General features: G+C 44.1%; 1 protein-coding gene across 1 annotated transcript; it reads right to left on the bottom strand.

Annotated features, from left to right (window-relative positions):
- Nucleotides 1-700: 700 nt before the first annotated feature.
- Nucleotides 701-2,644, bottom strand: LOC118510041 (glucose dehydrogenase [FAD, quinone]-like). Its single transcript, XM_036051429.1, has 2 exons — nucleotides 1,785-2,644; nucleotides 701-1,722 (listed from the first exon to the last, which is right to left on the bottom strand). Exons 1-2 carry the CDS (start codon nucleotides 2,620-2,622, stop codon nucleotides 701-703), a joined length of 1,860 nt encoding a protein of 619 aa, XP_035907322.1. The 5' UTR covers nucleotides 2,623-2,644.
- Between the last annotated feature and the right edge of the window lie 23,314 nt (nucleotides 2,645-25,958).

The following is a 25,958-nucleotide window of genomic DNA, read 5'->3' as shown; positions in this document are numbered from 1 at the left end:
TGAATATATTAGCTAATAAATTTCGTCAAAGCGACGAACCTCTCGTCCAATGATTTCTTCATACTGGGGCGAGGTGGTCGGTGTCGAAAGCCCGACACCGAACCCCAAAAACGTTCGTCAGTACTTTTTTGATATTCTTCAAACGTTTCACTTCACCAGCTTCAACGCCCGTTCCCGTTGGTGGTGGTTGGACCCGGTGACTGTGACTGGAATGGTGGATTCAATAAATTTCCCGTTTATAAGAAAAAATCATAAAACAAGCACGGACGGCTCTGACTACAAATGGAACGCCCCAAGAGCGATCAAGCGAACGGTCGCACACAGCGTAGAACAAATGTGACCTTCGGAGGTTTCGGGGCTGAAGCTGAAGCAGATCGGCGATTTTAGGGGCTGTGGAGTTTTGGGAGAAGTATTTGGCGGACCCCGGGGCGGAGACAGTGCTGTTCTAATGGTGTGAACATAGGCAATTTAGAATTCACATTCACATCGGACGATTTTTGTGTCGCCTTTTTTACTGTGTTTTATGCATCCTTAACCATGGTGAAGACGATTCGTACCGAGGAACTACCATTTATGGGAATTTAGCCACCGCGAGCTTTTTATGTGACAAAAAGAACTCATAAAGCACACAGTTTACTGCCTAATTTTCATTTATTGAGTGAGAACCGATCATTTTCGATAATGGCCGTGTCCCACAGCTCTATTGATTATCTTCCTTAATCATATCGGCCCCCTTTTCGCCAATCAGATAGCTCATTGCACACGTGTGTGCGGACGGTGGTTCAGGTATAATGCCCACATCCACCACCCGAAGTCTCCGGATGCCACGAACACGCAGTCGAGGATCAACCACAGCGTCAGGATCGCCCACCGGACCCATCCGACAGGTAGCCACCTGATGCTGGAACGTAGTCGTTAGCGTTCTCACGTGGCAACGCCAGTAATCGTCCGTGTTGAAGGGAACATGCTCACAGCCAGGAACTGGCCGGCTGTACAGCTCAATGCCCAACCGCTGCAGTGGTTCCGCTTGGGCGATCCGCAACACTTCCTTGATCGCGTACACCAACGCCTCCACATCACGTTCGTCCTCAAAGTACTGGTACTGAAACACGGGATGGTGGAACGGATTGCGGGACTTCAACTTCACCTTACCCACCGTGTGCGGTTTTAGCAGCATCGGCAGAAACATAAAGTTACGCACACCGATCAGTGGATCAAAGTACTCGCGTACAAGCGAATCGGGCAACCGGTACGCAAGACGTGTCGCGATCGAAGAATCAAAGCTCATCGAAGTGAACGATTGCATCACCTCCACATCCGGCATGCCTGGATCAGGATCAGCTGCGTAGGGAGACTTCACGTACAGCAGGCTCTCGATGGAGTTGGATGTCAGAGGTCCCGTTCCATTACGGAAGCGAAGAATCTCATCCACCGTAAGGACTTGCTCTAAGCTGAGAAGGTTCCGCTCACGAGGAGTCCCGTTTCGGATGATGAAGATCGGTCCAAACAGCCCGCCGTGCTCGTACACTCGTTGACCTACCGGGAGATCCTGACGGACGCGAATGCCATGCCGCTTCAAATCCGCCGCTGGACCAATACCGGAGTTCATGAGCAGTTTCGGCGTTTCGAATGCACCCGCCGAAAGGATCACCTCCCTTCTAGCTCTCACCGTGTGGTAGCGCTTGTTCTTGGTAAACCTTACACCAGTAGCTTCCTTATTATCTGGTGGACAGAGAAATGAGACAAAAATCACCTTCTCCAAGTACCTTCTCCCGCCGCCTTACCTTCCTTGAAGAGAATCTCCGTCGCCCACGAGCGTGTCGAGATGTGCAGGTTCGGACGGTGCTTTACGTCTTTCAAGTAGGCAGTTCCTGCCGTCACTCGATGTCCACGCTTCGAGTGTGCCTGAAGGAACGACACACCGAGATTGTCTCCAGCGTTATAGTCCAGGTACGGGTAGCCCTTGCCGGCTGCACTCGCAACGAACGCTTTTGCGACCTCCGACCGGAACGGGCAATCCTCAACCGACACACGGCCCGTCTTACCGTGCGCTCCGTTCTCGGCGAAATCTTTAATGTTGGCCTGTTCTATTTTTTTGTAGTACGGCAGCACCTCGTCCCAACTCCAGCCCTCCATACCGGCTCGGGCCCAGTTGTCAAAGTCTCGTCGATTACCACGCGTGTAGATGATGTTGTTAATGATGGACGATCCTCCGACGCCCCGTCCGTGCGTCCAGCTACACTTGCGCCCGGTCAGCCCGAGACATCCATAGTGCTGACGCTCCGTTTCATATCCAAAACTGTAATCCGATCCCATCAGCATCGGGCCAAGCATCGGGGGCTCGGCAAAGGCTGGCCTTTCACCTCTTCCCAGCTCCAGTATCAACACCGACACTTTTGGATCTTCCGACAACCGATTGGCCACCACACATCCAGCCGGACCAGCACCAACAATCACGTAATCGTAGACCTGCCTTAACTTTGGATTGCCATAGTCGATGTCCTTCATCTCCGATATCATCTCCGAAAGGTTGTTGATAACGCTAGGCTCTAGGAACCCGGACACCAACCACAAATTGCAACAAAACACCAGCAACACAACGATCGACCAACGTAGAATCATCTCACCTAACACTGCAAGACACTGGCTAATCGCAAAGACACTTTTGCCGCACACGATCTTCACGCAACGTTCTGATCAGTTGCGCACGCTAATTTTATAAGTAGTCAAGCACTGGGTAACGGCTTTTTTCTTGCGACGCCACAGAACCGGTTGAAAGGGTGACGAACCAGAACCAGTTAAAAGCATCTTAAGATATATTCTTGCATGCCCTATATTGCTAATTTCCCGTTTTTTTGTTTGTTGCTGCTATTTATACACACACACCTGTTCTCCCCTGAAGCACTGCGCATTAGATCATTAACCCCGGCCGAGGTTCATCCAGTGGGAGAGGTGTTTTAAGGTGATGCTTTTGTTTTTTTTTTGCGCCTCGCCACAGATTCTTTAAGGTGGCGGTTGCCAAGTTAAAGAGGAGCGAGTTTTTGATTGTAGGTTAATATGTCTCGGATGGAAATGAAGGAAAATGGGAGCAAAAAAAAAAGCATGGAGCTGATTGCGTTCTGATGACCTTAAGATGTGAGGCATGGGCTGCTTTCCAAAATCCCGCCAAACACCGATTACAGTGTAACTTAACAGAGGCTGCAGGGAATGTCTGATCGTAGCGGATGATCGCTGGAAGGCAAAAGAATATAGGTGAAAGCTTCTGGAAAGAACGAGAACTCTGCAGAACAGTTGATTGTTGTAAGAAATCTCCTCTTCACAGCAGAACCGCGTATCGAGTCTCGTTCAGACCGTATCCCGGAAGGAAGGACCAGCTATTCAGCTCCTCTTCAGCTCTCTTCAAGATTTGTGAGTGTAGACTCAAAGAAGAGGGAGTCTAATCACATTTGTGTTTTAATAGCAATTTGTAAACATCAATTCTGTTCAAAATTTTGATATGCCTAGATTTGAACTAAATAATAAAAATCATATTATCAAATTAAATCCCGGCTGTTCATGATCCGAATCCACTCACAGGAGCTCCTGCAACGAAGCTCCATATGGCGAGATCTCTTTTCACAGCTTCTAATACAAGGTCAACAATAAGAGGCAACTTACCCGAAGCCAAGGTACACCCTAATTGGTTAGAGGCTCGATCAAGTAGACCTAAATCTCGAGTTTGACTGACAACTGTACTAGCCATCTCCAGTAAAGTCCTGATGAGTATAGTTTAGGTATGCACAACATTTATTGGTTGTTTAACAGTACCTGATCGGGCGACATCATCGCCAGTCTTCACTTGGCAGATCTCAAACAGCAACGCTATGCAGCCACAGGAAAATCAAGTCACAGGAAGCCAGAAATGGCAGGTTGAGACTGTAGGATCGGTGTTCAAATCCCATCTGGGCCGTTCCTCCATAATGAGGTCTGACTATCCAACTATGCTATCTAATCGAATGCTCTCTAACTATCAATAATAATAGTAAGCCAGAAATGGCAGGCATGTTTAGGAAGTCGTTAGGCCAAGAGAGAAGAAGACGAAGAGAGAAGATTACGGGGCAATAGTCCGAATGAGATTCGTGGCCCAGTCCTGCCGTATACAGATCTTAAGACGTCGCATAGGAATACTACTCTATAAATCACATTTGGTCTTCTACTTCCTTGGTACTACAACCGCGAGAAGTATCGGCCAGCCATTTCTAGCCTTCTTTGACTTGATTTTACCCGAAACAAATTAGTCACAGCCATGCTCACGGGGCGGCGGTCTGGATGGGATTTGAACCCCAATCCTGCCGCGTGAAGACCGTCGCCATTATCGCTTCGACCACCGGATCGCCTCACAGCCTCTAGTATGAGATCAATAATAAGAGACGCCTTACTCGAGACCCAGGCTTGATTTGATTAGAGCCTCGATCAATTTTATTTATTTATTTTTTATTTTATTTATTTAAATAGTCTTTGGGTCTTTCATACCTCCTTCGTCTCTTTAGGAGGATATCCCATAAAGTCCGTCTCCTCGTACGCATGGCTGACATTCCAGAGATGGGAAATCAAATCACAGGAAGCCAGAAATGGCAGACCCAGATCTTTTCAAGGTTAAAGTGCCACGGAAGGATTTCTGGTTGTTGGCTTGGTGGTTCTTCTTGGCTTAACGAACTTCTAGTTCATGCTGGCCATCTAAAAGCTCACTAGACTTATTAATTCCACGTAGTTGGAAAGTCAGTCCTCATTACGAGGCAATGGTCCGAATGATATTCGTAGCCCGATCCTGCCGTTTGCCGGTCTTAAGACGTCGCATAGCAATACTCTGGTTTACTATAATTTAATATAACTTAGGTCAAAGCTGACAGCACAGACACTTCATTAATCAAAATATTTGATTCTCAAAACCAAATATTATATTGTCCTGTATTCAATAACATCTCACTCTCACCTCTTTTGCCCTCCATATTGTGAAGGCGCGTAAAGCAATCTCGTAGAGCCCTCAGAGCATCCTGCCAGCTATCCACGAAACGCTGCCCAAACCCCATTACTAATTTGCCGACAACGAGCGCTTTATTATGTCATATTATCATTTTGTCACCGGTGCGTTACAATCTGATGCTCCTGGCCGCTGCATCACGATCTGCCACGATACCAGTTTTTATCCCATTCTCGGTACACTTTCAACCCAACCCCGGCACGGCAAGCCGGTTCCGGTTCACAGGTTTATTATCCCTTTTCTGACAAAGACACCACGGTGTGCGCGCGCGATGGAAATTGATACACTGGCCCAACCAACAACAACAAAACAGCCAGCCTTCTACTCCCTTGCGTTCCGTGCATCAGTTCCAGTGGCGGTGATCACACTTAAGCTGCTGTGCTCACTACATTTATGAACTGCTTTTTTTAATGGCGTTTTCATAAATCCCCGAGTGCGTGTGTGTGTGTAAGTGTGTTCCGGAGTTCCCCGAGTGCGTACCCGGGAATGCGTGCTGCTGCTTCTTGTTTTGCTCGGTTGGCTGATTTGATTAAATGTTTACATTATCCTTTTAATTTCCTCACCACTCATTTTTCATTCCACCTTTCGTGTCTTCACCTTCCCTTCCAACAAGCAAGAGGCAGGATAGCGATAGAGAGAGAGAGAGAGAGAGAGAGAGAGAGAGAGAGAGTCCCATATTTTCCTACGACGATTTTTCCCTTTCTATTTTCCCAACAGATTATTTTCACACTACTCAAACAATAAATCTTCTTTCATCTGCCGGTGTCCTTTGCCGGTGTGTGTGTGTTTGTCGACCGACGTCGAATGGATGGACGTCCATCAAGCGTAAAAAGTATTTATCGGCAGTCTTTGGTGTGCAATTTTGAATCCCTACATAAATTTACAAATAATTACATTCCACACCGTTCGCACCGTGTATGTACAGCGGATCGGACTCTGGCTCTGTGCAGGTGGTGTTATCTAGCTCTCTCTCTCTCGCTCACTCATCGAAATTGTCACATTTTTCCACCCCTAAAATGTCCCCGAGTCGGGGGTTGTTCCGTGGGTCCCGAAGGAATTGTCCCCGGACGGTGGATCGCTCGCGTCTCAATAACTTGTTTATAATTTCACACTTAATTCACACTGACAGATGTCATTTTCCTGGTGCTCGCTGTGTAGCATTCGGCAAACTGTTTGCTGAAATTGTATGTGATACATCATACTATTTGTTAACCGGGGTAAAGAAGTCACTCACCGGAACGTAATCGTCCTGTTCGCGTGACCTGCTAGGCGAGGCTTTTCAAAGGGAGATCCTTCCGATTGCCACGATATAGACCATGATGATGATGATGACGGTAGGGATGAAGGACGCTCACCGCTTTTGAAGCTCAAGATATGGTGTTCCCTGCTACTCAGCCCCCTGATGTCGGCAGCGTGCGTGACGAGACCAGGAACACACACACGCACACAATAGAGAAATGAAACACTGTGACAAAATAGAGTAAACATTAATAAAGAACGGCTGGAATAAATCGGAAAAGATATATTTACTTTCCTTCCTCTATTTTTTTCTTGTCTAGGGTTTTTTCCTGAGCTCTTGTTGTCACATTTGTCACATTTTTTTCTCTAGATTCAATCTTCTATTCGTTTGAGGGCTTTGATTTGAGTCCCTTTTTTGTCGATGGGCAAGCGGTAACGGTATTGCAAATATATTTTCAATTATCATTCCATACTGACACACACACACTCGTCCCAAAATCAATGCCACGGAACACCATCTGGAGTTATGTGCGAGGACCAGAACCGAAAAAAGCAAACTCTCTAGAGAGATTACATCCTATCGAGATGACGGGAAGATAAAAAGTTCGAACCGAAGTAAAATCAAACACAGCGCTGGTCATCCCGAAAGGTCAGCCAACCGTGCTGGTATGCATTTATTGATATAAATTTGTAATAAAATATGTATGTAACTAATGCATTTGTAGCGCCGGCCGGCTCAGTTTGCTCACTTTTCAAAGAGAATTGCTAGATGAGTTGGGCTCACCGTTCCGAACCTGCTGACCAGTCGCCGGGGTGGTTGATATGGCCCGTACAGGACACCCCTCCGGACGGGGTGGCATCATCCCTCTGTTACCCAACGGGTAAGACAATAGACAATATGTACCCCCTGTGCAGGACCATTGACAGGGTCAAGTGTGGACCGGAGCAATGGATCGTACGGTCCGGGGTTTTGAGATAATTACTGAATAAATCATGACGTAAAATTGATTGCCTTTCGGTTCGATCATGTGACTGTGTTTGTGTGTTTGTGTGTGTGGTTCAATCTGGTATGTACACACTGTGCACCGAAATCGGCGTATTCATTTGGGACCGATAATGCAAAAGGCAAAGTGGAAAACAGGTCCCTAATTTTTGCCTACGTACATAATTGCAACGGACTTTTGGTTTGCGCTTATCGGACGTCCAACGGCATCGATACTATCTAATTTCCAATCAAAAGAGCAATAGACGAAAGGGCATCGGATTCTGCGAGTGGTATTTTATGGAAAACATAAATAATAGGTTTCTTGTCAGTTGAGAAATTACCTTTAAAGTCTTGTCTGTAGTAAAGGTTTTGTCTTATTTTTCTGTTTTTAAATTACAGCTGGACAACAGATGCACAAAAATGCGCCTTAAGGTATACTACGCCTTAACAAAACATGTTCTTTAATAGGTTCTCATGAACGTTCCTTATTTAATTATGCTTTAGTGCTTGTTCAAATCAATCTTTGTGCGTGATAATATTACTGTGTCGGAAATCCTTGGAGAATTCTTTTACGACACTATGAATTACTGTGAATGTTTGGTATTTTAATAGCAGAATTTTATTCGTGTTTTAAAATGTAGCAAAGCGATACGGCCAGTCCGATCTACATAAAGAGACGCCTTAGTTAATGCAATCCGCAATACAAAACATCTATTTTGGGACTTCATCCGTCGAGTCTCCAATTTTTTATATTTCATACTTTTTTGTGTAAATTTACACTTTATGGCAAAATCCATCGAGTTACAATTTGATACCAAAATCGATGCTATGCACTTGGACAGGAGTCATTACTCAGTCGTATACGATTAGCTGTACACACGTCACGACTAATCCTATGGCATTTAACAGATGAGGACAGTTCGTTCGCTCTACCTTTTATTTTTAATTCAGAATCTTTAATGAATTTTAAATTTAATAAGAATTTAAAATAAATTATATTTAAGAAAATATGTACATTTTCCTTTCTTCTTCTAATTAGTCATTTCTATTGACAACAAAAGCTCTAAAGATCTTTGCCTAATCTTTCTAGCTTCCTTGGCTTAAATCACTTGTAGCTAGAATATCAGTCCTATGTACCAAATAGACTTAGTGAGACCTATTTGATGTTCTTCTTTCTTAACCTAACGATCTCCTAAGGTCACGCCTGCCATTTCTGGCTTACTAGACTTATTGCTACCGAACAGTTGGATTATTCAGTCCTCACAACGAGGGAACTGCCCAAATGAGATTCGAACAACGGTCCTGCCGTGTGAAGGCTCGAGGTTGTAGTGCCACGGAATAAGAAATATAAGAAGTATTTCATTGCTCTCTTCTAACAGTAGGTTAGACATTAAACAGTCTAGGGATTATACATAGCTTCAAATATCTTAATTTATTGGAATTTCGTTTTGAGTCTCGAATTATGAAACGATTATTATATTCACTTAAAATTTAAATTTACAGGTGGCCCGGGGGTCGAGGCGATTGCGTTGTGGTCTGAACACTGCAGGACTGAGGATAACTTCTCCGTTCGCAGGGCTGACTTTCAAGACATTAGGGGATAAAATAATGTCAAGGAAAGCTAGAAATGGCAGGTATAACATATCAAATAAGGATTAAAAAACACAACAAAAATACGTCTCATTCTACCCATAGATCAAGGCAAATTCTATTAGTTAATGTTAATTACTTATTATCTGAATATATGTCCAACTATCTAACTATCTATAATCTTGTTCAAAACAGCTTCAAAAATCAAATATTAAACCGTTCTAAATTGTTCATACGACTGCAACAAAAAACCAACCAGCCCAGCATCCCTGTCCCATGCGCAGTAATATTTCAACATTCACATTTTTCTGTTGCCCACGTCCGAATCACTGCTTAACGCGCTCCAACAGCCAGCAGTTCGGAAACCAACATTTTCACCAAAAGCCCGGCAATGAATTGGGCAAGAAGACGCTTTCATTGCTTCTTCCATTCAGTGCAAGCTCCCACCCGGCCGTGCCACCGGGGTTCGGTTCGTGCATAATTGAATACGAAAGTGGAAACCGCTCCGCCACGAATCGAGTATGTCAACACGTGGTCGTCGTTTGTTGTCGTCGGGGCCGCCTGCCCGTGCCTGTACAGTTCCAGCGATCCAGAATGCCGAAACCGAATAGACAGCACGGCGACAACATCTCTCGCGACACGTCCTTGCCTCCTGCTACGGGGCACTTCTGGTTCGGAATTTGGACGCTGGAGACCTCAGGGAAGAAAAGCAACAACAAAAAAACAACCCCCCTCCAGGACTTCACACCGCAAAACGGTTCTTTCCCGTGCACCGAAACCGGGAAAATTTTGATTCACCATCAATTTTAAGTGGTAGAAAGAATTATTGATTCCCTGGGTTTCGTTCCTTTTTTTCGGGGGGAGGGGGACCTCTCGCTCGGACTCCGACTCTTCGGAATTTGACGATGATCAAAGGGAAAACGGTTCAAACATTGCAACCAAAAACACAAAAAACGCCCCGAGAAACCCGCGCGGTCGTTTCATTGAATTATCAATATCTTCGAAATGGATCTCCTCCGAAAGGTTCGATAGCCCGGTGGCATCTTTCAAAAATGCCCGAAACCTCGGGAGGATCTCCCCCCCCCCCCCCCCCCATCAGTTCGTGGAGCGGGAGTCCAGGAAACAACGGGGTTTGGGAAGGTAAAATAATGCCACTCTGTCTGGCCGAACCCTCAAAGACAGGAAGCGCAAAACCCCACGATTCGTGCTGCAGAAATCAAAGTCTGCAGCGTCCTGGAGAGTGGATGTCCCCGTGCGGATGGGTTGTCGGGATGCCTGTTTGTTCTTGCAATATTTCCTCGAACACCTGAGCATTTTTTAAATTATAAATTTATAAATACAGTGTGAACAAAGTCCCCCCCCTTTCCCACCTCCCTCCTTCTCTCTCTCTCTGATCCTCTCCGCTTTATGGAAAACCCGATCGACAAAATTGACACACACACAACCCGGTGTATCTCCGCCCGTCCCGCAATGTATAGCGTCGAAGGTACAAAAAAGGGAATCGCCGACACCGTTGTTGCCGACGGTTTGTTAAGGACTGTTGGGCCAGATTTTTACGGCCCTGTTTTTTTTTCGCCTCGGTGCAGTTGGTGGCCTCACTGTCTCTTTCACTTTTCGCACCTTTTATATTGCACCAATTTTTTTGTCTTTGTGCTGAAGTTTCCTCAGCACTCCGAAACATCAAGATTCGTTTTTGAATGACAGAAGCGCTTGCAGAGGACATCGGAATAGGAATCCACCCGAGACGGCGACGTCGGCTGCTGGTGGCGTAGAAATGCATCGTGATTTTGGGACTGGACAATGGTATAGGGGACCCCCGGTTTGGGGCCTGCCGATCCACACAAGAGGCGGTGGACTTGGGTGGAAAGAAATATGAGCAGCAATATAAATAAAATATTGCCACACCGATTATGGGAACGGGTCTCTGCATCGGTGGCAATTTTGGAAGCGAAAAGCGAACCTGAATGTTCGATAAACACTGCTTTTATTGGTAACCTTATCGGGGTTTGCGGATATCATTTCGATTTTGTTTGTCGCTCCGTTTTTTTCAATTTAATTCAACACAAATGCTCTATCGCTTACGCTTCTTGTTCCCTGTCGGTGTCAAATCAATACAGCTTCGATACGCATTATTAACCGTAAGCAATCATAGATGGTTGTTCCATTAATAGATGAAGCCAATCCACGCAGCGAAGGAGGATTTGATGGCTTTGTGCCTGGGGTTTTTTCCTACCTACGACATGCAAATTCAATTTTCCTTCCCCATCGCACGCAGACGCTTCACGTGCGAGGAATTTAAATGTTTCGTTACGCCGCTTTACGAACGTCACCTCGGTAAGAGTGACTGGGTGCTTTCATCCGCAGAGCAATAAAATAAATACAACGAACGAACGAAGGCTAAAAACACCAACATTATTTGTCACCCTGCTGCAGAAGAAGCAGAAGCAAAACGACACGAATCCTTGCATATTAATATTCGGTCAAAATCCACCGTGAAAATGACCGTACCGAAGCGCAAGATTCAATTATTTAAATTTCATTAAAATAAGTACCCGTATCCGTGTGTCGATTAGCTGCTTCCTTTTTTTACGACGACGACGACGGTATGATCTGTTCCACCGGCAAGGAGGAGGATTTGAAATACACGAGCCTCCGCATAAAAAGGCCCTCCTAGAGATAGCTCCGGAAAATATGACAAATTTGATTAAAACTCCCTTCCGTCGTTGGAAGATTCTGATGCCGAAAGCTGCTAGTAGTAGCGCAACACCCCTTGGGCCTTTTTTTTTGCTTTTTTGTTATGCAAAACACAAGGGTCGTCGCGTCCACGTGGGGTGTCGAGTGTGACCAACAATTGGCCAAATATTACTGGCAATTTGTTGGAAATTTAAAACCATCTGTATCCTGGTGCCGTATGTTTTCGGTGCCGGTTTGGAAAACGCAAACCTGCTGCTCGTGCTGGAAACGGATGGATGGGAGAAAATTGATACATTAATGGGTGGATTACTACGGATGCATATGGCACCGGAAGCGATATGCTTATTATCTGATTTATTTACTATATTCCATTATTGTATGGCCTATGATTTTACGCTTCCATGTTTAGTCAGCAGTTTTCTCGAAAGCTTGACTGCCGCAGTATTCCGTAATTCACTTCCGATTTTATTTTACAAGGAGCGTCGTAACAGTGATCCAGATCCCTAGTGTGCTCGGAGGTGCGATAGAGCTTGAAGCTCTTTGTTATGCTTATTCATGGTCTATAATGCCTTTCCGCTAATATGTTTGCTAGTCAATCATTGCAATAGAGTCCGTGCCGACAATAATATTCTTCCGAGTTCCAACCAGTTGATTTTCGATTCGGTGGCCGAGGCCCTTCCCTTCTGGACCATACTCCCCATACGCAGGACTGTTTATCCAGCTAAATAAAGTCATAAGGGATAAGTCAATTCTCAGAAAGCTGGAGATGGCAGACCGAGACCTTTCAACAAAGAAGTAGAAAGGAAGGAGCAAAAGTATTTGACAAGTCTTCCACAGCTCATAATACAACACATCCCATCGGGTCCCACCAAATTCTTAACATAGTGAGCTATGATATTTCAAAATAATTCCTCAACGTCCTGGACTTAAGCTAAAGGTCTTGTGTTTGTTTCTGCCGGTCCTTTATTGAACAGATGATAAAATTTACACAAAATTTCTTGATAATGTTTTAATAAACCTACTCATCATTTTTTTGTATTTTATTCCTCAATACCCTTATTTATTCAGAGGAGGAGATCTTCATAGAGACCGAAGAGAGCCATCCATTGAGTACCGCTTGATTCGTATTGGCTAAAACCTCGAGCCTTTGGTCAAGGATCCCCTTTGGAAGTGAGTGGTAACCACGTTTTTGCCATGGGCAATCCGTCACTGCGTCCGATGTCACCGTCACCGTTGAGGGTTATCGAGCGTCTCAGCTTCATCATCACCGTTGGTTACCGATACTCGCTAATGAGACTCTTTCCGCTTCAAAGCGATCATCTACTCACTTTTGAGGTAGCATGATCTTCTAAGGAAAGCATAACCTCCGGTACAGTATACAGCCGAAATCTTACTGAGATCCTTAACCGGTCTCCGCCATACCTCGTTCGATGCGCCTACGACGCTACTGCAAGCGAGAAAAGATCACCCTTATGGTGTTTGGACTGGAACATCGAACGATGCACCTTCAAAGTCGCCCAAAACAATACCTATCTTAGGTGGCAAAAGTCCACACGGACAACTGCTGAGCTGGTCATGTGATAAGAATGGTACCGAACGACCCAAACGATGTAGCGTTTTTTTGAAGCGATTCACATGGATATAGGCTCGGCGTTAATATGCCGACTTCTTCTTCGTCCATATCCGAGGTAACTTTTACTATAGCAATATTATTAACAGTTCATATTCAGGGGCCTACCAACTCTCCCTGTTCCACTCGTCCTCTCTGAGTCATATTGGCTAAATGTGTCCACTAGGAAGACCAGTACAATCGTTCAGCAGATGACGGCACTCAAGCATTGACGGTGTAACGAGCTTCTGCGGTATGTCAAGAGCTGTTATATTGCTGCATAACTATGAATTAGTATTACTTCGGATACCTGAAAGTCAGCCTTTTAGGCACTTAAGTCATATTAACAATCCAACTACCAGTACGAAGCTGTATGAGAAGACTCTTCGGTTTCTTTTTAAAGTATTTAAACATATTTCTTATATCACATATTGCACTATAAACAAATAACAAGTAACAGAGTTCGTTGCCTGCAATGTACTACTCTTCCAGAAAAAAACGGATTTCGGTCCATTTTATCAATCCCACATCCCCAGCGCTGACTTTAAGCTAAACAAGATAAAGCAATGTATTTCATCTGGTGCAGATAAAACAAACGCAAACGCTCAATCGCCGTCTGTATGCCGTGCCCGCCCCACATCCGCACATCGCATTATTATAAAATTTTGAACATGCACGTGCGCTAGCACATCTCAAGTTTCCGTGACGTAAATCTTAAGCCGCGCGATAAAAATCGTTACAGCGTTTCGCTTTTTTCGCACTCGCACCCGGTCGGACGGATACAAATCCATCGTTAGGACAAATCCTTTCACTCTGCGCACACCCACCCTCACCGGGTGCCCCCCAAACACCATTCCAGCAAATAAAACCAATATGGCCAACCGTTGGATAAAAAAGGCCCTCGCATTTCCCGAGCTCTGGTTGGCTGGAACGCGGAAAACGGGAAGAACAAACCACCTCCCCCGTGCACTCGGGTCGGTGGAAATGCGAAGAAAACCTTTTTATCAAAAACAATAAATTTTCAAATAAATAAAACCAAGATCCCGCAAGGGCCCTGGCGCTCGTCCTTTGCCGATCCTTTGCACGGTACACCGAATGCTGGTAAAGCGAGGACACCCTCGAATAAAAACACAAACACCAAAAAAAAAGGGCAGCCAATCCGATAAACAAAAATTGCCATAAAAATCTCATCTGTATGGATAAAATGTAATATCTCGCCCAAACCAACATTACACCCACCCACAAAAGATGAGGAAAAACAATAAAATGTACGCCCTTTCGCAATGGGGAAAAGCGATGCGCGACCAGCGACGGGGGAAACCTTGCCTCAAAGTTATTGTCCTCGTTCGTGTGTTTTTTTGTGTGTGGAACCATTGTGGGTGGGAAACAAAAAGCGGTGGCCATCGGGAAGAGTCAGTGAACCACCAACGGGAGAGTAGGTAAAAAAAAAGGCGAAAAAAGGGGATTTTCCGTTCACTTCCGATGAGCTTACGGTTACTTCTCCGTATTTGTCCCTCTTTGTTTTTTTGGTTTCGGTTATACGGACGATATGGAGTCGGTTAGTGAATCTTTGGGTTATTGGGGAGTGTTTTTTTCTCACCCCTAAAACCACCCACCAGAAGATCAATATTTTCCATCCTTACCAAGCACCAAACTAGGAAGGAAGCGAAAAAGGATCAAATGCTGTTAGGCTGACTGGCTGACTGGCTAGTTGGTTGTGTGTGGGATTGGGTAACATAAATATGGCGGAAGCGTTGACCATTGTTGGGTTTACAGTTTTTCTTTAATTCAAAAAACCACCACCGTATAAGGGAGGATGAAAAAGGCACCCCACTCGACTTGCGAAGAAGTCCAGCGCGTCTCGTTCGCCGAAAAGTATAACTCCAGCTCACTTTTGGGGCCTTCTGTTGGGGCCACAAAATTAGAACGAAAAGAAAGAAAAAACGGATATTTTATCATCCTTCCACCCACTTTTGAGTATTCTTTCGACCCGCTAAACCCACCCCTCCTCCCTTCCTCTTTCAGAACCCATGAACAGAACGCGCGCGCCTGATAGACGACGTCAGCGGACCTGAATTTCTCATAAAATAAGTTCACGATAACCTTTTTCCTCGGGTCTCGATTGGTTGCAGCGGCTTCCGGTGGGGCTTTTCCAAGGGCTACAAGAGCTTGCCTTTCTTCTCGGGCCCAAAACCCGAGAGCAAAAGTGCTGCTTTCCTTTCTTCTTCCGAACAATTGTACACCACCGGTACCGATGGATTCACCCGCAATATTTTTCCTGCTTTGGGAAACCTTTTTTCTTCCCCCGAAACTCCACTTTTCCATGCTCAACTTCATTTTTAGTAGAAATAAGAAGTAAAAAAAGGGATCCACTCGATCCCCCCCTCGGTCCTTTTTTCGACCTCCTGCTCTCCGGTCCGGCGCTCGGTGCAAATAAAATTGAGATGTATTTTTCTTTTTCTTCGTTTGCATCAGCGTTGGAAAAATAAAGAAAGGACAAATGCTTTATTTTATTATACATTTATGTAAATTTTGCGAGAGATTATACCTTTGTGCTGCTGTTTGGTAAGAAATAAAAAACCTTCGGGAAAAACCCACGAGCAAAGGGGGACCCGAAATTTTATCACCAACCCGCACCCAACCGGTTGGGTAAAAAAGGGTATCAATAATGCCGCTTACAGAATCATTTCCACTGCAGCTCGCAAGTGGTCATGGGGGAGGAAAGCATGACAAAAACGTATATTTCGTTCATTGTTTGCATAGTGTCCGGAAAAGATAGACGCCCCCAATGTTTCGGGGTATTTTTTTTTTTGTAGCCCACTCCTTTTGCTTATTGTTGAAATTTTCCTCATAGCAAGGGCCGGGATAGATAGCGAGCAGTGAAGATTCTTTTTTTTTCCTATGGATGATGGTAGAATGATGGTGGGAAGACGAATCGCTTTGAATAATCGGTTTATCTAAGTATCTAAGGGCAAGGTTTCATTTTTCTTGAACGCCCAGGGGCTTGCTAGAATTTTGGGAGCAAACAAACGATACCTTCCCGGAGATGGTAATGGTAAGAGTAATGTTTGTATTTGAAAGTTTTTGGTATCATGTTTCAGTTGTAATGATAAGAGCATGGATATAAAAACTTTGCTCAAAATTTATATTGCTGCTAATCAACAGGAAAAAAAAACTGGCACTGTTGTACTATTTTGAAAAGGAGATCGCATGAAGATGGAGGATGGAGCCTAAAACAGTAGGAATTTTGAATATCTGTTTGTATTATGCGTTTGTTTCCTTTAAAACGAAGCTTAAAAAAGTAAGACATATCCTGACGACCTGTAATAACGCCTTGAAGTTGATCAACACTTTTCAATTCTATCTCCAGAATTCAAAGCTTCTAATAAGGGGTAGATTCCAGCAATTCCATACCTCTATCGAAGAGAAATCCAACCGATCACCACAGTCATCCAGGGGCGGATCGTAGTACAAGCAATCTATGCTTGTAAGATGATTGGGATCCCGAGCTTTCAAGGTACTCTTACTTCATTTGGACTAAAGCGTATCTTCTTACGAGCAGGCTGTGAAGTCCTAGGTACTTCGTTCTATTGAAGGGCTCTGAACTATATAAGAGACCTCATTTAATGGATCCGTCACTGACTATGGCCTAATCAGCAGATTCGATGTGTTTGGGGGCTTTACATTTTAATCTGCTCTGGTCCCACTACTCCTATCACAAGACCTTATCCCATCATTGGGATAATCATTCTTTTGCAACTGCTCATTGCACCCGAGCGCTAGTGAGTCTCCTTTTTACTGTCGAAGCTTTAAAAGAACTAAAAATATGTAGTGAGAATCTAAATAAAAAATAATTGATGGACATGGCTTAGTTCACAGGCTGTCTGCTTACTTGCTTGATTTATTCCTTCTATCTACAATAGTTGTTTTTCTTGATTTTTAGCCGAACTTGATCAAATTCTTAATTCATTTGACTCTAACTCCTTCGGGCAAGATTCAGAATCTGTCTTTCAAACGTTCTATAGGTATATCGCAGTCGAATGCGTCTGTAACAGTGCTCAGTACCGTAGAATGAGGCCGAACAACATCGGGACTGTAGTTAGTCCTTAGTGATCTAGACGGTTCATTAAGGCCGTCGCAGAACAACAGAGATGGCAAATAGATTATTTGCCTGTTAGAAGTCTCCTTACAGATGGAGGCTCAAGACCCAGAAGACTCTCTAAATCGTCTAAAATCTTGCAGTAGAGAAGACAGTTGCGGAGCTTCAAAGAACACAAGAATACTCGAGGACCTAACGAAGGATGCCGCAGTAGACGGTCTTAATGCACATAGGGTTACGGAATTCTTTGGACCTTCCTGAAGATGTGATCAAGTAATTGGTTTCCTATCGTGATAACGTCATCGATATCCATTTCAAAGTATAAACTAAGTAGGACTCGGAATAGGATTAGTCAATATGATAAAAATAATGCACAACTAATGGTAAAAAGATCTAGAAAATGTCGAAAAAAAAAGTCAATCCGAAAAAACGTTATCCCTTCAAATATTGATACGTAAGTTGCAAGCTACCTTCATCTCATTTCTTAAGTTTTTCTTAGCTGCTCAATAAATTTTGTAACCCCGAAGGCATAAATAATCACAATCACAAGACCAAAAACCATTCGCCATTCATTTGAATCGGACGCTTCCAATCCTTAGCCAAGCGTCTCCATAAATCGTCCTCGTTGCCCATCGCGTTTGGAAAATTCATATAGAAGCCAGCAAAGGAAAAATAAAACCCCGGCACAGAAAATTGAACACCGGCCAAAAGTCATCTTAAGACAGAAGACAGTCCCCAGAAACAAACCAAATCCGTTGTACAACATGGCCGATCGAGTCGTAAGGGAGATGAAGATGCGAGGAAGGAAGGGTAGGGCGGGGAGTTTGTTTTGCCGCAAACATGCTATGATTTATGTTGCTTAATGGGAAATTAGCATCAGCAGAAAAACTTTTTTTCCATTCTCCAGCTCCTTCATCGTTCCATCGTGGAGAAGGTTCGTCGCTTAGTTTTGCTTTCGGCTTTTCGCCCCCCCCCCCCCCCCTCCTATGATCGTCCTCCCTCCTTCGACCTCCCTTCACCCAAAGGTTTCAATATCGTTTTCAATCGGGAAAATTTCTTCCAGGCTGTTTTTTTTTGTTTCGCCCGTTTTTCCCTGACTTAAGAAGCTAGTCCTCCCAGCCACCGAGGGTCACGGGTGGTGAGATTGAGTGTGTTTTTCATTTATTTTCCAAACGGGATTGCTTTCCACTTTTTGGGCCGTCCTTCGCTATTTTCGCTGCCAGCTGAAGCTGAAACAAATAAGGAGAAGGAGAACACTCAAACAGGTTTTGCCTCACATCAAAGGGAAGACGTTCTGGGACGTCTGTACAGGGCCTTTGGGGCAAAAAAAACAACAACCAACAAACGCCCAAAGAAAAACAGGAAACGACTTGGGAAAGGAAAAGCGTTTCCAAAACCTCCACAGCACGCTTCAACGCGAAGTGGTAATTTTGCATTTCATAAATTTGTTTGGATAAGGTTAATAAGAACCGAACACTGATTAGTCAACCATCGGTGACCTAGCCCGTAGTTCCTGGGGTGCATATAGACTCCGTCTTGAAGTATATTAATTCCCACAACTTTGCGGTTTAGAAATAGAACTTTAAATTACTCACTTCTAGAAGCGATATTGACCCTTAGATTTAACCTCAAAAAAGTTCCTTTTTTACCCGGAAAATTCTTTCGAAAAATTTCCCTATCTCCTATCACGCACATCTCGCCGATTATAATCCCATCGTAGGTGGCTTTGATTTTCCTATATGACGACTGAGATTTATCATCGCCCAGTGTGCGTTTGCGTGTGTCCAACGGTGAGGATAATTGTATCGTGTAGCCCACTTACTTGCCAGGGATTTTTGTCGCCTCAGCAGGACTTCTACGCTCTAGTCCCCTTTTTAACATTCAAATCCAGTTCCGAGATGGACTAAATATGTTCCCGGATAGCCTGGTGTCACCCTCATAAATGCGCGCGTACCGCTAAAACAGCTTTTCCTGTCAAAATCAAAACGAATGTTCGCACCATCCAAGTAGTGCTCGCTCACCGCTCATCTCAATAAAATGGTGTCGCAGGGAACGCAGAAAAAGGGATGACAATTTTCCATTAATAACTTCGGATTCGGATTATTTTAATTCCCCTTTTTTTCACCCACCCCTCCCCGGGTACCGATATTCATTTCGATAATAATATTCAACAGACAAACAAGCAGCAGGGCACGTAGAAATCACTCTATTGACTGTGAAATTGTACACTTGTTCTTCCGGATTTGCTCGGATCCTTTTCGGTAGGGACGATTTGAACCGAACCCGAGCGCTAGTGAGTCCCCTTTTTAGTGTCGGGGGTTTTGTCTTGGTTCCGGCAGACAGGTTCGTACGGTGTGAGGGTTGAAAAAGGCAAAAATTATCACAGTCTGCTCCTGTTTTTTTTCTGCTGCCGCTCTTTGTGGAACGTCCGGGCACCAACTGGACGGATTACTCACCAGGAACAAGTGCCCACCGAGATAGGTGGCTGACCGTCCTCAGTAGCTAGCGGGACGTGGTCGATAAAGCAGAAAATTATGTTCCCGACGACCCCGAAGACGGGGTAGTAAACTCGTTGAGATTGCTTTCCCGGTGAGGGAGACCAGCCCGGCGATAGGTGCGATGCGGACGATTGGGATGAATGGAACTTAATCTTCATAATTGTACTTCCGACAGGACTGAGTCACTGTACAGGGCCAAAGGGTGTCCCTCTTTTGTGCCAAAATTGTTCAATAAACCATATTCTTCTCTATGTGTTTTAAGGGTGTGCTCTACTGTGGCTATTGGTCAATTTTTATTCTAAGTAACAATCTTCCAGTTCTAGCAATATCTCCTAAAATATTTGCTTAAATTATTGTTTTTCAAATAAAATTTTGTGTCTCTTTTTTAAGTTTTAAAACTAAAAATTTCTTCCCTGAAGTTCCACACTCCCTTTACATTTCGGTCAACGCATCCGTATCCTTGCCCTGGCAACTGGCAGGCACCCAGGAAACGGAACCCGGGAGAAACTGTAACAGTAACGAGCAAATGCGTCCAGATGGCAAAGTGGTTTAGAGTTAATCTTTTGTTCGTTCGGTTACCGACCTTCCCTACCCTGGTGCCGGGAGTCATTTCCGCGGTCGGTTCCGGGTACCGCTTTAATGACGGTTCCACACGAGACACCGAGACAAAAAAAAGGGAAACGTGGACGGTACGGAAAATTACCCTCCTTAACAACACTCCCAGTTTGCAGCGGGATTCCTCCCCCCGAGAGGTCAGGGTTCACTATCTAACGCAGCACTTTTCGGGTGGGATGGACACCATTTACCAACATTTTTTTTCTCTCTCTACTGCTGCTTTTAGTTCAATCTACATGGGTGAATCCGGCACAGAGAATAGATTCTTCCCTGTCCTCATTCACAGCTCAGGGTAAATATATTAATTGAACAAAAAGCCAGCCAAAAGCGAGCACAATTTTTATTGATGTTTGCATATGTTCGTGTTGGGCATTGTGAATGATTAGGTTTGGTGAATTATTATGCTTGAACTGCCAACGTTTCAGCGCTTCTTTTATATTGATTATTGAACTGCAAACAGTACGGGCACACATATGTGCGGAATGTGATGGTAATACGACAGGTCAAAGGTTAAACGATTGGGTTTCGGGATGCATTGTGGCGAATGGTTTTTGCGGTTCAGTGCGGTGACAAGGACATCATCCACATTGTGCATTATTTCGATCAATTCGGGAGAGTACTCTGGGTGTATATGTTATGAATTTGTGAGGGGCATTTCGTGACAAAGTATTGAAGCTGATAGAACATTAATCCTTGCTAGTTTCGAGTTGCAGTTGTTAATTAAAGTAAATCATGTACGAGATCTCTGATGTCTAAGGTCGATTATATTCGGAGTCCGCATCCTGAGGAGGATTTAGTAGTGGAGTAGTCTTGGGCAAAGTTTGATTCATCAATGTAGGTTTGAGCAACAACATCCGTGCTGATATCTATGGATCCATTTGATATCTAGGGATCCATTTGTGATCCAGAGATCCATGTCTAACGACACGTATCATTGCAAAGGCATACATTTGATGTTAAATAATATTCGAGGAGTATTAAATATACAAATATTGGTATGACCCGAGAAACCCTTCACTCAGCAGTTTGTCAAGAATCTAGATATTTGTTATTCGAAATAAAGAACTATTTTTAAAACAATAAACACTATCCAGAATTTGAATAATTTCGGTCCTCCAAGATATTGCTCATGTGGCTGTACTTCATCCAGTGGATGTTGTCTGGATTGAAATTGCAATCCTGGAGATATCCTCACAAGACCCGAAGTAACTTACTTATGACAGGTCTTCTTTCTCTTCAAGAATAGCTTCTAATGACCTATTGGTCCATTGTACCTAGACTTCACGGACGTCAACTGAATCACTCATCCACTCCTGTGCAGTTCCAACAAAGATGTTAAGGCCTGAAGCTCTACGATTGAACTCTCAAAGTAAACTGAAGTGGCCACTGGATAAGGACTTCATAATCCATCTGAACCTTTTGTCCTGGAGGCCTGAGAGATTCCGCAAGAACTTATCACAGTCTCTCACAGTTTGGATACACCTCAATGTTCTAAATTTACCTTTATGAGTTTCATTTATTGTAAAACCCAGAACAACAACTCCTATTATTACTCAACTTTTCAAGCATTCTATGAATCCTAACCTATACTGAAGCCATTTAAAATATTGACGAGCATATGGAAGAGTCCACTAAAGAATGCCCTGACCCTTTGTTTCAAATTGAAGAATACTAAAAGATATATAAAAGAAATAAAAATAAAGATTGGCACGCATCATCAACTAAAGTATATTTTTTCCAATGAAAACATTAAGTTCTAAATCGATTTTGGGATTTCCCAGAAAACAGCATTTGATTGAATTCTGCTTCGCCTGCTTCACAACTTGTGCTGTCCACCTTAGTGACACTTATTGTGAAAAACCCCGAAACAAGGTTCCAGAGGCCAAACAAACCCCTGCCCGCCACCGTTTGCATTCGATTACCAAACGAGTACACAATGTTTGAAGAGCTGACAAAACACTAGTTGCGGTCATCCTCGGTCAGCAACCGTACCGTACTTCAAACCGCAGCAAAAGGCTTGCCGCAGCCAGCTGCTCAACCTATCCCCAACTGCCACAAATCAACAGGAACTGTTGACCGAAGAAATTACAACTTGTTCGCTCGCTCACTCCGGTCCGGTCACCGATAAGCATCGCTCGATTCTTTGCCACCGATACCATTTCTTGGGCGAACGGTAAGTTTCTTCGAATTTCGTACCTCACCATAAAGTCCTCTTGTCCATTTGGGAGTTGTTCGTGGAAAGTCCATACATACCACCACGTCAAGCAGCTTCCAAGACGATCAAGAGGTAGTAGTAGTTTATGTTTTGTCTGCTCTCTTGGCCATTGCTTTTAAGGACGCCTCATGGCCCTGATAAGGACTCACCTTCGGCGCTTCTTCCAACAGCTCCACGCGATGAGCCATCTCCATCATCTTTCCAGCGAGCAGTAAAATTGCATTTTTATGTACCATTTCTCTGTGTCTTTTCTTTTATTATATACTACTGCGAGATAGTAGCATACTTTCCACCTTGACGACCTAGAAGCAGGCTCCGGTGCGCATCGCTCGAAAGACCGTCCCGAGTTGCTATGGTTTCGCGTAAGGTGACTGTGCCAGCCATAGCCCAGATGCTGACCAGAAGAAAGTTCAATAGGAAAAGCACACAAGAAGTTTTTCATTCTTCCACTCGAAATAGGGAGGGGTTTGGCGAGACCTTGCCAACTCGGCTCGCTGGACACTGGAGAACTCAGCACCACATCTTGAACGGTTCCACGTTCTGTTTTTCGCTCGAAGATTAGTGCACTATCTGTCGGCGGTAGTAGTAGTAGTAGTAGCAGTGGCACTACCTATCTCACTCCTTCTCCAAGGACTTGAGCTCTCCTTTCTTCCCAAACATCCCAAAAGCCGCTGGTTATGATAAACCAGCATAAAGCGAGTCAGCGCATTAAGAAATGGCGGTGTAAGAATTCAACCTGTAGCAGGAAGAACATCGCCGTCCGACCGATTTCTTGATTAGTTTGTAGTGGTGAAAACATAACGCATCGAACACGGACGTATTCGGCCATTCGCGAAGATATCGCGAAGAAACCTTACAACCTTTTCCTTGCACTTCAGCACGGGAAAAATGGGTTCGTGTGTGGGTGCGTTCGCCACGGTATATACCGGAGTTTTCCACACTCGCACCCGCTAGCAGTAATAAGCTAGTGGCTCGATTTTCCACCGTCCATAAATCCGGCATTTCCTTCTCCAGCAGCTCCAGCAGAAGAAGAAAAAAACCCTCCAGAAGAAAAGGACTTTGGCTTCCTGTGGTGCCGGCAAATAGAAAATAGCTAGAGCCGGATACATAACCGCGGAAAAGCAAGCATTTTCTTTTCCCCCTTTTCCCCTTTCACTCGCTACTCGCCTTACCTCGCCAAGTACAAAAAAAGAGGGAAAAAGCATGCCATGACGCTTCTTCGCATGGGTGTAACAGAGAGTGAGATAGTACGTGTAAGAGAGGGAGAGAGCGAGAAAAGGAGATGACCGACGCAAGATAGTGTGCGCATACACGCATGCGGTCAAAATATTTCATAACTTGTGTTCCATATCTTTTGGTGGGCGAAGGATATCATTGGCCCTGTCCGAAGACGTCCGCTTTTCCGGTCGGGCGCGACACGAACCATCTGCACGAGCGAGCGAAAGGGAGCGCGTGTGTGTTTGTGTGCGAGAGCAAGCGAGATAGTGAGGGTGGTTTTACACAAGATATTTCCCGGATCTAGCTGTGGGTGGTGGAAAGATAATAAGCTGACGCGGTGTCTTCTGTCACACTCACACTCACACACAGAAAAAGCGGGGTGAGCCGACAGGACAGGAAAAACCTCAACACAGGACACACATTCATTTTCCACCGATCGGAAAATGGTTCCTTTATGGTGGTGGGTTGCGTAGGGAAAAGAGGACAAAAAAGGAAGTAAAAAACCCACACACACACATACACACAGAGACAGGTAGATGATACCACCCACCCGAAGAAGGTACACGGTTTTCCACACACTCGTTCTGGCCATTTCGTTCTGACCGTGGGAGCAGCTGCCTGTGGCTTATGCCGTATTTATGAGGCCTTTTCCCTGCTTTTCCGTGCGCTTTCGGTTGTTCGGGTTGCCCACCTTATCTCCCTCGGCTCGCGAATCGTCCAATCATCGAGGGAATATGGGGTTGGCCAGGTTCGCCCAGCGTCCATCTTCCAGCGTGGGTATTTGCGCAATATTACGATGCGATGCTTTGAAGTGCTGTGTCCGTCTTCGGGAAATCGGAAGGAGGCGCGTATAATCGGTCGGCTAGAATGGTGGATGAAGATTCGCCCGTTTTAACCGGAAAGCGAAGAATCCATTTAAACTAAATAAAAATATTATTTAATGCTATATTATAATATTAACCCCAAAACACTGTAAGAATTATAAAGTTGGCGTTGAAAAAATTATGTTGTATTTTAAATTGCATCCATTTAGGCATTTTTGACCAAAGTCACCTTAAAGTATGCAATTTATTTATCAAGGCAAGGTTACTAACGATCTGTTTCCTATTTAACAGGGAAATTAATGTTCAATCTCTCGATTTAACTCGATCATTGCTTCGCAGCACTGCAATAATCGTACAGTGCCTCATAACAAAATTTGGACAATTTGCCCAAGAATATTATTTTGACCTTGTCCACTTATCAGTCCGACTCTTTTGACATTTGTTTTAAGAAGTGGTGTCAATGTTCTTTTTTAAACAAAACCTTCGATTTGTATGTCTTCAGGTAATTGAAGTCAATTTTATATACTGCAAGTCTATAGCGATTTAGATATGCCATGGTCATTCCGTCAGTTAATCACCTCATGTGTTCTATACATGTTAAGTAAGGTAATGTAGTTAAGTAAGGTCTATACAAGATAAGTTTGGAGTTATCAGCTGAAGAACTTATTTTAGTGTATATCAAAGAACAATAACAGATCAATCAATCCTTTGAGAAATAAGCTCCTTTTAGCAAAATTAGATATCTTCATAGACGTACATTGTTCGCGATATGAAAGCCATAATGCAATGCTAGTCGTATGTTCTACTAGTATCAATCCTTATGTTTAGGGGCGTGATACTTTCTAAGACATTGCGCGAATCATTTATGATCTTTTAAAAATCTTGATAGTCAGGATTCTAAAAAAGCTATTACTTAATGTTAACTGCTCTGCAAAAAATCTCTCTCGTATAGCTTGTACTATATAATTTGACTGATAGATGCTAGTCCTGAGCTATTTTTCCATGATTTTATGGTCTAGCCCACCTTTAGACACATTTCTGAGCTTCATCTTCAGAAAATAGCGTAACGGGACAGTTCAACTCTAAGCTAAGCTAACCGTCCCCAAAACTCAAAAATATATCCCACTTCTAGATGTCCAAACGTCCCTTTGCAGCACTGTATTGTGTCCTTTTAAATCGATGTTTAATGTACCCCATTTTCGGACGACCCCTAAAGAAATGGACAAATTTTGCATCACACAGACACGCAGCCATCAAGCAATAACAATCGTACGTTCGTGAAACTGTATCCTCACGACACAAGCATCCCAATCTACCAAACGAACCATGCTATAACAACAACCTGCTCGAAA

This window comes from Anopheles stephensi, chromosome 3 (genome assembly GCF_013141755.1).
Source record: "Anopheles stephensi strain Indian chromosome 3, UCI_ANSTEP_V1.0, whole genome shotgun sequence".
Taxonomy (NCBI): domain Eukaryota; kingdom Metazoa; phylum Arthropoda; class Insecta; order Diptera; family Culicidae; genus Anopheles; species Anopheles stephensi.
Note: the sequence above shows the minus strand (reverse complement) of the source record. Positions and strands in the feature narration are given on the sequence as shown.